This window comes from Phoenix dactylifera, unplaced genomic scaffold (assembly GCF_009389715.1).
Source record: "Phoenix dactylifera cultivar Barhee BC4 unplaced genomic scaffold, palm_55x_up_171113_PBpolish2nd_filt_p 001028F, whole genome shotgun sequence".
Taxonomy (NCBI): Eukaryota; Viridiplantae; Streptophyta; class Magnoliopsida; order Arecales; family Arecaceae; genus Phoenix; species Phoenix dactylifera.
The window spans coordinates 19,460-33,712 of record NW_024068381.1 but is presented as its reverse complement, the minus strand read 5'-3'; the positions used below and the strand labels follow the sequence as shown (position 1 = coordinate 33,712).

Sequence of the window (14,253 nt, the reverse complement as noted above, 5' to 3'; positions counted from 1 at the left end):
TTGGAGTTTTAATTAAAAAAATTAAATTTTTTTATCCCCCAAACTTCAGTTTTTTTAAATTCTTTAAAATATCTTTTTGTGAGACGCCTCTTTTAGAAGATTTGTGACTTTTAGAAAGAAAATGTTGATTTCCAAAAAGATATGATGTTTCCAAAGGTAGAGTCTATAAATAGACTCCTTCGAGATTAATTCAGAAACAATATGATCTTTCTCTTTCTCACTGGTACTCTGTTCTCTCGAGAATTTCTTCTAGAGACAGAAAGTTTTGCAGCCTTCAACTTTCTACTTTCTATCCCTTTTTTTTATTTTTTGGGTATTTGAAGGAGTCGGCCAGGTCAAGCCTAGCCTCCACAGCAATCGTGCTCATTAGGAGAGTATGAGGCCAAGCCGGGTAGTTGTACCTTACCGCAGACTTGCGCGCATTTTTAGGACAGTATATATCACACGTCTCGATTCGGATAATTTCTTTCCAATCTTTTGATTTTATTTTAATAAATTATTTTTTTATAATATTTTTATAAAATAAAGATATAGCAAGTTTTAGATAATCAATTTTCAACCGAGGTGGGCCACGGCACAGATGGTAGCTGCCCTTCCGATGCCGTACGGAGAAGAGGATGGTGAATCCATTTTGCTGGCCAACGCTGGTACTCAGCTCAGCCTTCCGGGTGCATGATCAGTGTGGAATGAAGATCTGAGGTGACCCTCGGTTCCAGCCAAAACACCATGCTCCTACTCGTCCACATTTCCCGTTGTAACTCATCAAAGAGGAATGATACTGCATGAAAAAAAAAGAAGAAGAAAAATTCTTTCTTCCCATGTTCTGATCATGGCAATAAACAAGTATCATGTTGGAGGCACATGCGTCCGAACTGCTGCATGGCATCAAGTCTCTGAAGCTTTAACAGAAGTCGAGCAATTGCAGCATGCTGGGGCCACAATAATTGCATAGCATGAAGAGTTACAATAATTATATGCACAAAGTTCCTCTGTCCGGTAAATCATGGTTAATATTTCCTTCTTTTTCTTGGTGGGTCGTCTTTCTCAGTCTAAGTGATCATAGTTGGTCAATCTTTCGAGTTCGGCATTTGTTTTGACTTTTGAGTGAGAAAAAAGGTCGTGAGCTGCTGACCTAACGGAGACCCGTGAAATAGGTCCGGCTCGCGGTGATGTCCTATGGCTTGATCTGGATGCGGGACCTTTCAGCGAGCCTTCCACAAAATTGGCCAACCCGTCCTCCTCCTACCCTAATGTGTCCTTAATTAGTATCAGGCCTACCTGCAGAGCCAGTCTTCCGCTCCCACCGCAAGCTGCACCCCATTGATGAAAAGATAAAGATAAAGATAATGGGACGACCACTTTTCTCGGAGAAAGGTTTCTTGGTTTGATGGCAGGTCACTTTGTCCGGGGTAGTGGAGGAGGACGAGTTGTTGGAGGGAGCGACGGGCTGCACGGCATAGGCTTTATCGTCTGGATCCACTCCGCTAGATGATACTTTACTTTAGGGTTTGCCATCTCAAAGTACTGGATGTTTGGTATATCTCGTGATCATCCCAAGATCAAAGGTGATATGGATGGAGATGATGAGATCATCATTTTTGGTTGCATTATGATGATCCTATGGTGCAGTGATCTAAAATCAGTTATATTTCTCGAATCACTGTTCAACCTAGTGACGGGATATCCATTTTTAAGGTCGAGCATCCAAGATTACCCCAAGGCAGGGATTCTGAACTAAAATTTAGAGATAAAAATATCCCTTAGTCTACCAAAAAATATTAGTATACCATTAATATATTATATTAATATTACATTATATATTATATTAATATTATATATTGTATTTATGATATATATATTATTGTAATATATTATTAAGCATATTATTATCGTATTATTATTCAATGACATTTTTAAATTATACTAAAAGTATATTATTATATTTTATATTTATATAATGAAATGATTCAATATATTAGTTCCATTTTCTTTATTTTCTTAATCAAAATAAATATTAATATTAAAAGAATAATATATTATAAGTATAAAGAAAAAAAATATTAATTATATAATAATAATTAATATACCTTTATAGAATTAATAGTTTATAGGACTAATAGATATATTTTATAGAATATATTAATATTTTATTATAATATATTTTATATGATTAATAAAAATATTTTTATAGAATATATTAAGGACAGTTTTGGCAGTATATGGTTAGTAATATTCGATTTTCATAGAATACCAAATAGGTTACTCATCGCAGCCTAGGAATCTTTAATTACTAAAATATAGCATACCAAATGTGATGGTCACAAATCATCAAAAATTTGATTATTCCATAATAAGAATCATCAGTAATGTAAGATCGCCTTGGTGATCCTATTTGGGTCAGCAATGCCACCTTATTGTTCTAATCATACACTCTTTTCGGCCTCTTTCTAAAAGTTCGAAGAAAGAGACTCGATCAACCATGGGGCAATGATGTTTAACAAAATCAAAAAGGGACAAGACTTGTTTAACAAAATCAAAAAGGGACAAGACTTGTTTAACAAAATCAAAAAGGGACAAGACTTCCTCGAAGATCCTGAATGGACCCATAAATTAGATGCTAAAGATGAGTGTCATAACAAAGTCTACCTGGCTTATCCTTGTCATGTGATTTCCAAATGGGTAATCTATCCTTGTTCTCTCTCTCAACTTATTATTATTATTATTATTTTGATAAAGACTCGGTCAAATGAGGCAAGGCCGAAGGTAAATACAGAATATGCTGTGTTGATGTATTACCGTACCCCCCATATGATCGAGTGATCACCTGTACCACTCGTCTCTGGCGCGCTCCGGAGTCGAGATCGAGAAGCGAAAAAACAAAACTAAAGCTCTGAATAGGTCATCTCTCGGCAACAAGTGGAGAAGGAGAAAATATATAGTAGTTGCATGCTAAGGTAGTTTCGGTTCATATCATTCCCACTTACAATACTTGGCAACATGGCCGCAAAACATACTCCATACTATTATAAGCCCGTTCCAGGTTATCATATCATAGGGTTTGGTGAGAAATATTTGATATATACTAGATACTCATGACAACAGCCTTGTAAGAACCGATCATCGGTGGTTTGTTCAAGTTGAGATGCGTGCTCGCTTCCCTACTTGTTTCCCCTTCTTCTATGGCTTATGGTGCTGCGTGTAGATGTAGTCCAAATGGGCCTCAGAGATCATCCTCCTCTTCAAACATTCCTCATCTTCTTCCTGACACTCCTGCAGTCCCATCAGATGAAACGGGAAAGAAATAAGTAAAATCAAAGAGGGAAAAAAATCCCGCATCATGGTCTTGCAACTTAAAGAGAGAGATAAATCCTTGTCATTTTCATGACTATACTATACTACAGTAATAATTATGCAGTGGGCATAAAGAATGATGAGAACAAAACAAAGAATATTTATATGTACACTCACCTGCCGGGAATATTTTTCCTCCATCTCTGCTGCATCACCCGGTAGTGGAAGATCATCAACCCTCACATCTTGTCGTCCTACGAGCAAGAGAGCAGGTCAGAGGCCAGAAGAAACATCAGGAAAGACTTCTATCTCATCCTGCAAGCAAATGTAGAATAAGGAGTGTGAGGAGGAGTTTAAAGAGTTTATTACCAGGTTCTGGCTGTTGGAGGAGACGAGAAGCTCTTGTTGTGTGGACGGAGAGGATGATGACGAGGAGGAGGAGGGGAAGAAGCACATGGAAGCGAGAGGTATGCTTCATGATTCCTTCCTGCCGAGCTAGCAAACTGTGGCCTGGGGAGATGGGAGGATGGGTGGGTCATTAGGGTGATATTTATACATAAATTCATGAGCACAGCGCACTCGAGAGGGGGAAGAGGAGGAGGAGTCCGCATAAGACGAGATGAGACGGGAACCCCAAGGACCAAAACCGGCAGTGCAGCTGCCAATACCTCATCCTGTGCGTGGGGACAACCCCGCACTTACTTTCTAAACACACAGGGACACGCACCTTACGGCCGTACCCACCAACGTGCCCATGTCATCTCTCTCCTCACACCCATGGCATGGGGCTCTCAGACATAGCATCCGCAGAGAGAGAGAGAGAGAGAGAGAGAGAGGGTAAGGGATGGGGGAAATCGGGAACCGTGTCGCTTTTAGTAAGGAGAAAAAGAACCAGTCAATGATGCAAGCACCGATTGCGAGCCCCGTGAAGGAACTTACTAAAGAAAATGGTGGCGCCTATGGATGAATGGGGTAATATGCGGCTAGGGATGATCACGGGGTGTTGTCGTGCTTGGGTGCCTGAAGCATTGCTCTAAATTTTAATAGCATGGGAGGTGTCGATGGTGCAAGGATTGGTTTTGGGTCATCATCACCAGCATCTTTTACGTCGTTGCGGGCGACTACTCGCCGGTAAGTCAACTGCTGCACTGTGATGTCAGCTTGCCTTTAACAGCTGTCATATGTTTGCACGCTCGATAAGAATATAGTAGGCCAATTATGTGACGAAAAGGCGAGTTAAGGACCACCATGACAAAACTACATCAGGCTCCAAATGCTAGTAATTATCTATAATAAAGCTAAGACTGTATACGCACGCCCATATCTCTTTCTCACTTAATCTACCATGGTATTTGAGACCGGGGTCTTTTAAAGAGGAAGGAATGAGTGTATCAAAACTCTCAAACATATTGCGGGTAGTTTTCATCCCGTGCTACATCTAGCACCCCCGGATTATCATATTTGAGTTTGAATATATAACGTGTGAGTAAGAGTGATCTCATTTTTCCCGGGTCAAGCACAAATTTCTGTACTACAATCATGTTCACAGCTTATTTGGAAAGAGAAACACTCACACACAGTCTTTTAAGATAAGTATACGAGCGTCCTAAGCATGCGACACGTATTAATTAACTTGCTTGGTTGGGTGGTGACCCACCTTCCGGCAGAAATTTCATGGGTTCGCCTGCTAATTAGTATGACGTCAAGAATATTTTATCAACTTGCTCGCTGGTCTTAAAGCCAAACAAAAATATACTGCCCGGGGTATAATGACTTGATGGCTTCGCAGGCATAAAATTTCAGCTCAGAGAAAGACGAAGGCAAGATATGGATTCTGATAGCAGTCAAAGCAGCAGACCGACTACTACAGATTTTTTTGGGTACATGACTGCTCCAGTTACTCAACCCACCAGTCACATGCAGTTTACGTACGTCTTCTGCGAGTTACGACCTTCATCTAAGAATCAAAGCGTTTATAATTAGGTGGTATATATGTAGAGCAGGAAGCTCATGCCTTGTATTCCATGGGTGCCCCTCTTGGAAGAATGGACGCCGTATTCCAGGGGGCAGAAACTCTGCATGGAAAAGTGGAAGCTTAAAGACCCGTGGGAGCTAGGGAGTTCACAGTCCAAACAGCTTTGTTATTGGGGTAGTGGGTCCCATCACATCGAGCGGATCAGCAGCCACGGGTTTGACGCATGACGGGGATGCAAGTTGGATGATGGCTTTAGACCAACAAATGTACCCAGTGACTGCTTTATATTGTTCCTTCCACCTCTCCACGCCGATGCATGATCAGTTGTGATGGCTACAGTCATTTTGGAAGAGGACTGGACCCCCCGTTGTGCAGCCAATCAAACAATATCTCCTTAATATTCCAATTGGATCGGATGAGGGTTGTGACGAAGATTATCTTCTCAAATCGAGTGGGAAGGCTCTGTTAGGCTCCACCGAACGAGAGCGAACCGTGTTTAGTGCGTTAAGCATGCGAGGGATTCCGGCTATTTAATAATAAGACATGGAGGCTTATCATATTATATACAGAGAGAGAACCGAATCAGCAAGGTACGTGTTAATTAAGGGCAAATGCTTATCCTGGCTTTGAGAAGGACATGTTTAATTATCCTCGTGATTGTTGTGTTGCGTTTGATGAAAGAGAGTGGGTCTTCTATATACTGTATTTGCGAGGGAGCAACGTTGGGATACGCGTCAGGAAGCGGCAATGGTATTGATGATATAAATGTTATGGTTGCGCCCAGCAACCGAGATGAGCTCTATCAAGTATACTCGCCATCCGTTTTCCTCCATATCATATAAATTAAAATAGATGCGACAGAATATGCATGGCGTTAACACCGTCATCTTCTAGGTGTTTGAATTAGTATAGGCTCTTATGTATACTTTCAAAGCCTGGTACCACTATACTTATTTAGGTGAGGAGGGCTACAGCGTTGAATGGAATGTGCCATGAAACTTGCGTCCTCATTAAATCTCATGTTAGAATATTTTTGCTTTTAGAAAAAAACAAATTCCCGCTATGTTCAAGATTGGCAAAGCGAGTGGAATATGGGTAGCACCAATTGAGGAGCATGGGCACGGGGACGTCGATCTATTCCCTAGATAGTTTTTAGGTTAGCATCGAGAATGGAATCCGGCATCAAGCGCTTTGAGAGTGGGGTGCTCAAAACGAGGAAAAAGCTGGGTGATTGCGTAGTGGCGGCCACTCGTGTCTAAATCTAAGGGGGATTTGATGCGACCGTGAGGGGCTCGGGGGAAGGAAGAAAGAGAGAGAGCCGTGTCGGACTCTCCAACTCGGCACGCTCTAGCTTTAGAGGCCTTGTGGTGCGTGCGGTCGCCCCAGATGCTTCAAGTATCACTTCTTCCCTCCCTTTTTCCCCACCCCACCCAAAAGAAGGCACACTGCTTGGGATAGCTTTATGTTGCTGCGCTTTTGTGCTACTAATATAACCTACCCCACCCAACAACAGCCCCTCTCCCCAGTCCTCACCCCCAAGCTGTGCGTGGGAACTGGAGACCAATTAAATGGCGAGCCTGATTCCTGGTTGGATTCGAGCCAGCTAGAAAATAAGATCGACCATGCGACAAAGCACCTGCTCCAGTTTATCCTGGACCGGTTTTGAGTTTGATTGCCTCAAGAAGGAGATGATTCAGGCCTCTTATAAGGACAAATTCGAGAAGGCCAATATTTGACGATTGACGAAGAAGATCTTTGAGTCAAGCAAAGAGAGTTAGGCTTCTTCTTGTTGCATAGTTAAAAGAATAAACCAATCTTTTGATATTTTGCGGCCGTCTCTACTTTTAAGTGGCTTGGAGAAGCAATCGAGCAAAAGAATATGTCTTTTTATTATTGTTATAGAATGAAAAAGTTGGGCGCAAGGCACTAGAACAGCTCTAGCTTGCAACTGCTTCTTAAGAAAATCCAAGGATAATGGTTCACTATAACGGAGACATGGGCTGGATGTCATGTGGGCCGAGGAGATCAACATGATTTTTTAATTCTGATATACCTGGCCCAATCAGTCTCTAACTTGACCCAGAGGATAGCCCAGGTGCAATCGTGGTGTAACAAAGTGACGCACCAAGATGGTTAGGCTAGTTCGAAAATTTGGGCTCCTGGAAATGGCTCACTCGCCGTCGATGACCCCGACGAACATCCGGAGGTGTTCGGATTTCACGTCAAGCTGAACAAATGCGCATGGTGTCCTCAACTATGAAGCACGTATCCGTGGAAATGTGCCAACCACTGGATGTGTACCCCGGACGCAGAGCAAGCAAATGAATCATGAGTCTAATTTGCGAGTAGGCCGCATGGACCCTGTTTTTTTTTTTTTTTTTCCCTCCGGTTCCAAGGTTAAGTTCCATGACATCACTCCTCTTAAAATTATTGAGAGAAAAAAGATGTAGAAAATCGGTCTTACTAGTTCATATTTAATTGCCTCATAAGAACCGCTTTTTAAATTTTTCAAGAATTCTGAAAGGTAGGGGGAGATGAATTGGGCCACAAGGACACTATAATGTTGACGCAGCCCGTGGATGATGTTGCTTTGACCTAGCCCTCCGTGTATCCCCATGAAGAAAAGTCAGTGGAGGTTACAAGATGATATCTATATATATGATATTAGGTTCGAGATAACCACAACCGAAACTAAATTATATGTATAAATATAAAAAGATAGTAACATATGTGAACTAAGGTCGCTTAGAAAACTGCTCATTCACTCATAAGTCTATAACTCATGCAACGAAAACAATTAATGGTTGACGTCAATGCTCCAACAAATTAAGTGGTTGGAAGTGATCTAAGAGCAGAAACAATTAAACGGCCTCCGATCTTCCCACATCATCGATGCTGACGAGGGGGGAGGTACCAATCTATCATATGAATTAGCAGGGCTTGGCTAACAATAAAAGAAAAAGTTGCGCCCACGTACCCACCACGCCCCTCGGGTCAACACTCAACCGGGCCCCCACCCCCACCTGCAGGGCTTGCAGACTCGGTCCTCGTTCAGTGTTTGCAGTTCCCACTAAGCGACCGCGCCGCGTTAAAAGGAATTGATTGGATTGACCAAGATCGCTCTCCGACTCTCGACGTAGAAGTGAAAAACGATGGACCACCAAGAAATGGGAAAGAATGGTATTGTTCATGCCAGTCCTTTAACTATATTTCAGATGTATTGTTCATGCGAGTCCTCATCAAAACTTTTTGAGTTTGATGATGGAGCTGAATCCCGTCCCTGATACCTTCTAAACTATTTTTTATTGAGTTTGATATGTCTACGTTTCTTATTTTTCAAAGTACATTGTAATTCTAAACTTATTATGTAAATTTAATGAGATATGACAATATAAATATTTCGAATGATCTGATGTTTGTGTCAATGTAAATATAATACATGTTCATATTATTATAATATGTGTTTTATGATATGAATTTATATTTATATTTTTTTAAAAAAATATAATTTCCAACGCTTTTAAGTTTCGGTAAAAAACGTCGTAGCACAGGCTGGCACGTCTCTGCCGACGCTTTAAAACGTTTCCGAAAGTTAGGGTTATACCAACGCTTTCGCGTAGCGTCAACAAAAACAGGAATTTACCGACGCTTTAAAGGGTCAGAATTTGCCGACGCTCAAAAGCGTCGGCGTAAACCCTGAGAAAAACCATGAGAAATTTATCTGTTATGGCCGACACTTATAAGCGACGCTAATGGTTGTAAAGTGTGTTAGAAAAAGTGAATTTTTTGGAGTGAGTATACGGCAGCTTGCAAAAAAGGGCTATAACATGGATATCATCAGGAGTATTTGTACCATCAGCATTAATAAAAAAGGATTGATGGCAAAGGTAAATATGTATCAAAATCTTTTATTCCCATTAAATATTAATTGTGGAGGTTTACAATGCCTTACTTGATAATTGGTTGTGGCTCCTATGTTTTGGACACTCAAATTTTCGTAATCTAAAATTTCTTACTAGTAAGAAGTTAGTTTTAGGGCTACTGTATATTGATTGTCCGAATAATCTTTGTGAGACTTGTATTTTAAGGAAGAAGCATAGGGATGTCTTTCCTAAAGAAAAAACTTTTGAGAGCCAAGAGGCCGCTTGAACTCATTTATTCAGATTTATGCTCTGTGTAGGTTTTGTTTGATTTGTGGTAGCAGATATTTTATTTCATTTATTGATGATTTCAGTAGAAAGATATAGATTTGTTTTTTGAAGCAAAAATCTGAAGCATGCGATGCATTTAAATTTTTTTTGGCTTATGTTGAAAAGCAAAGTGGGCATTTTATTAAAATTTTGAGAATTGATAAAGGCACTAAGTATACTATTTGTCATGATTTTTTGAAGAAATATGGTATTGAGCATCAGTTAATTGCCGGTTATACTCCTCGAAAAAATTGAGTGGCGGATATATGGTTGGATGCATGTTACATTATAAAAATTTGCAAAAAGGTTTTTGGGTTGAAGCTATTGCTTGTGTTGTTTATATTTTGAATAGGTGCCCACTAGAGACATACAGGGAAAAACTCCATAAAAAATATAGATGTGAAGGAAACTTGATATTAAACACTTAAGGGTATTTGGTTGCATCACCTATGCACATGTGCCAAATGCGTTGAAGAAGAAATTTGATGATAAAGCAAAAAAATATATTTTTATTAGCTGCAGTCATGAGACAAAGGGTTATAAGTCATATAATCCAAAGAATGAGAAAATGATCATTAGCCGTGATGTCATTTTTTATGAGAAAGCTACTTGGAATTGGTCCATTAAAAAGAAGTAGTCATCTCAATCGTTTGTGGTAGCTAATACAAATTATGAAAGGTATATCGAAGAACAAGGTGTGCAGGGTACAAGTGCTTCGGTTCTATTGCATATAGTGTCTATTCCTGCAGAATTGTCTAGTCGTGCACAATGCTAGCGTTGTCTACCTTCTCATTTGCATGATTTTGTTGTTGGTAATATTCATGATCCATTTGATGATGAATTGGATAATTTTGCTTCAATTGTAGATTGTGATCTATTGACATATGACAAAGCAATTTGTGATGATTATTGGATTCAAGCGATGGATAAAGAAATTCATTCAACTAAAAAGAAACACATGTGATCTTGCTACTCTTTCAAGTGGTAAGAAACCAATTGATGTTAAATAGGTATGAAAGACAAATTTCAAGCCGAATGGAGAGAGAGACTATTTCAAGGCTCAGTTGGTAGCTAACGGGTACAAGCAAAAATTAGGTATTGATTACTTTGAAGTGTTTGCTCCTATTGCTAGACTTGATACATTACGTATGATTAATTTCCTTGCTGTTCATAATTGTTGAAAAATATTTTGAATGGATATGCAATCTACTTTCTTGAATGGCATGATAGAAGAGGAAGTTTATGTTGAACAGCCCTCGGGTTATATGAAGAAATGGGAAGAAAATAAAGTTTAGCGGTTGAAGAAGCTTCGTATGGATTGAAGCAAGCATCTAGAGCACGGTACATATACGTACATCGACTCATATTTTATTGAACATGGATTTAGTGGATGTCCTTATGGGCATAATATTTTGATCTAATTCACAAGGTGATGTTGTTATTATGTGTTTATAAGTGGATGACTTGATTTATACTAGCAATAATCTGAAATTGATGGCATAATTTAGGAAGGCTATAATTGCTCCATTTGACATGACAAATATAAGTTTGACGTTGTATTTTCTTGGCATCGAGATAGTTCAAACAGATGATGGTATATTTATTTTGCAAATAGAAATATACTAGTGACATTTTGAAGAGATTCAAGATGGAATCATGCAAGCTGGTTTTAACTCCAATTGAAGAAAGATTGAAGGTGGTAAAAGACGATGCAAGTGAATTGGTAGATCCTAAAAATTTTAAAAGATTAGTAGGAATTTTAAGGTATTTGACTTTTACTAAGCCTGATAACATATATGGTGTTAGAATTATAAGCAGATTTATGAAGACTCCACATCAATCCCACTTGCAAGCAGCAAAGCATATTTTAAAATATCTCAAAGGAATGCAAAGTGACGGTATTTTTTTATTCATGTGCCAATAGTATGGAATTGGTTGGATATAAAGATAGTGATTGTGTGGGTAAAATTGAAAAGCAGAAAAGTACATTGAGTCATGCTTTCCATCTTGTGTCAGGAATATTTTCTTGGTTACCAAAGAAGCAACACATAGTGCTACTTAAGCAATATGGTTACGTAGAATACTTGGAGAGTTGCACCATCATTAAGACATACTTACAAAAAAATTTTGTGATAACAAGTCTACAATCATGTTGATAGAAAATCCTGTGTTTCATGGTCTCAACAAGTATATTTATATCAAGTTTCATTGCATTCAAGATTTAATAAAGGAAAAGGAAATTGTGATTGAATTTTGCTCATTTGTAGATCAAATCGTAGATATTTTCGCAAAACAATTAAAAGCATATGTTTTTCTGAAGCTTAAGAAGATGATTAGTATGATCGAGTTTGAAGAATTTGGTTTAAGGAAGACAATGTACAAGTTAGTAAACCAAATTACGAAAGGTATTTATTTTGTTTTTTATTGGTTGTTGTTTGGTGTTTTGTGTTGGGTGTATTATAGGATCAAATGGCTCTGGATTTTCTTATTATATAGGGACTAGTGGCTTTGATGTTATGGTTTTTTTATTAAAAAAAAGAGGATTGTTTTGCCGCCGTCTTCTTCCTCAAAAGGCCTCAACTATGTCTATGTATTTAATTTTTTTAATATTTGTGTGGTCAAATAATTAAATTACATTTGATCTCCAATGCCTATCCATCATCATGCTTCGAAGTACATCCTACTCATCCATTCATGGAATCATATTTGAGTGCCACTTCTCATAAATGACAAAAAAAAGGCTAGTCTCATAGCATCCCAAAATCTCATCCAAAAAAGCTAGTTAGAAGATATTTTTTGAATTTCTTAGTCCTATATTGGCACACAAGATCTCTCCATTATATAATTGATAAGAGATTAAACATATGCCTGTACTTCCTTCATTTAAACTCTAGTGTTCTCGCCAGATTAAGGATCCAAATCTAATTAGTTCTAATCATAAACACGATGATTGACCCACAATTAGCCCTAAAATGACCCACATTGCAACTATGTCGACATAAACCACGAGCCGCATAAGCTCTAGTACTATTTATAATAATCGAGGACCTCACCTAAAAAGACGAGTTTGAAGATATTATTTAGATTCTTTAGCACCGTATATGTACTTAATATCTACCTCATGTATAATCAATGTGTGACTGAACACATGCTTACATGAGTCCTTACCTACTTGTCTACTTAAGACCTAGTGTTCTTTCCAAACTAAGGGACAAATCCAATCAGATCCAATCACAAATACTACATTCAACCAATGGTCAATCCTAAAAGGATCCAGCCGCAATATCCATTGATCAACATAGATCATGAACTGGGTTCACTCTAGTATCATTTGTAACAACCCATGACCATACTAAAATGGCTATTTAGAAGGTGTTATTTGAGTTTCTTGGCTCTATATACATCCACAATCTTCTTTGTACATAATTAAGATGGAACTAAATACATGCCCGCATAGACTCATAAGTCCCCTAATCCCCCATTTGAAATGGATTTTGGTGAAACTTGGTTTTAGTTTTAGACATATATGAAACCTGATTTTTTGGTTTCAAAGCTAATTTTTGTTTCATAAACTTTTATTAGAAATGTTAGGATGCTCGTAAGATTTTAGGAGATGTTTTTTTTTTTTGATACAAACTAGAAGATGGTGTTTGATTGCTTATTAGGGTTTGAAGACACGTATTTTTGGAAAATGGACAAATTTACCTATTTAACCTCACTATTAAAGCTGTGAATAAGTCGGGTTGACCCATGACTCGACCTGACCCACTTAGATCCGACCTATTTTGAAGGACCCGTGGGGCCGGTTCTAAGTTTACTGAATTGAAATCTAACCCATTTGAAATTTTGATAATTTTAGATTTTGAATCCTACAACTCGACCCGGCTCGATCTGAATCTGTAAAATTATTTGGGCTCGCAGGTTACACCCGCGGGGGTGCAAATACAAGTTTTGAAGCCATGGATGGGTTTACCCGAACTAGACCCAACCTAGATCCGAACCGAACCCAAATTTTTTAGGTTGAGTTTGGGCTATATATGGACTCGACCCAATCTGAATGATCTGTTGGGTCAAAAATTATAACAGTAGATCCGACCCGATCTGATCTGAGGAAGAGATAAAATTAATTTAAGTATTGGTAGTAATAATAAGATATTATTTTATTGTAGATTATACGACTAATTAAAGTATTATTTGAGAACAGACGCATCTTAATATTATTGTCCGCCAAAGAAGTAAACCCCGCGATCTTGTGCTAGGAATATTTAGGGCTCGTTTGGTTCGCAGGAAAAGGAGGGGGGAAAGTGTGGTCAACGGGAAAGTAATGAAATGCCTCTTGTTTGGTTGGAGTTTTCAAAGGAGAGAGATGGGAAAGTTGTATTCCCATGGGAATATGATTCCCACATTTCATGGGAAAGTCTTTCCCATGAGAAACATGGGAAAGTTACTTTCCCATGAGGTGGGAATCACTCCTTTTTTATTTTTTCCCAAAAAGACCCTTCAGCATTAAAGAAGCATTAAAGAGGCATTAAAGACCTAATTTTTATTAAGGACATAATAGGAATTATACATAACTTTCCTAGGAAAGTGGATGGTCAACCAAACATAAGCACTTTGGAAATTTGTCACTTTCCCATGGTTAACCAAACATGCCAAAAGTACTTTCCTAGGTATCCTCTTCCTAGGAATCTGATTCCCAGGAATCATATTCCTAGGAGGGAAAATACTTTCCGCGAACCAAACGAGCCCTTAGGTGCACAGCAACGGCACCGGCCTTGCTCATGGTGCACAAGAATG

At 38.7% G+C, this 14,253-nt stretch overlaps 1 protein-coding gene across 1 annotated transcript; it reads right to left on the bottom strand.

The window, feature by feature from the left end:
- Positions 1 to 2,917: 2,917 nt before the first annotated feature.
- On the bottom strand, positions 2,918 to 3,906 carry LOC103717692 (putative phytosulfokines 6). The gene is made up of 3 exons (XM_008806172.4): positions 3,661 to 3,906; positions 3,469 to 3,545; positions 2,918 to 3,270 (listed from the first exon to the last, which is right to left on the bottom strand). Exons 1-3 carry the CDS (start codon positions 3,767 to 3,769, stop codon positions 3,178 to 3,180), a joined length of 279 nt encoding a protein of 92 aa, XP_008804394.2. The 5' UTR covers positions 3,770 to 3,906; the 3' UTR covers positions 2,918 to 3,177.
- Between the last annotated feature and the right edge of the window lie 10,347 nt (positions 3,907 to 14,253).

What these genes read in the sequence shown, in the direction of transcription:
- LOC103717692 (XM_008806172.4), bottom strand. Translation starts at nt 3,769, where the DNA reads ATGAAGCATACCTCTCGCTTCCATGTGCTTCTTCCCCTCCTCCTCCTC. An exon ending in CCTCCAACAGCCAGAACCTG is followed by an intron (nt 3,546 to 3,660) that starts GTAATAAACTCT and finishes TCTTGCTCGTAG; the next exon opens with GACGACAAGATGTGAGGGTT. An exon ending in AGGAAAAATATTCCCGGCAG is followed by an intron (nt 3,271 to 3,468) that starts GTGAGTGTACAT and finishes ATGGGACTGCAG; the next exon opens with GAGTGTCAGGAAGAAGATGA.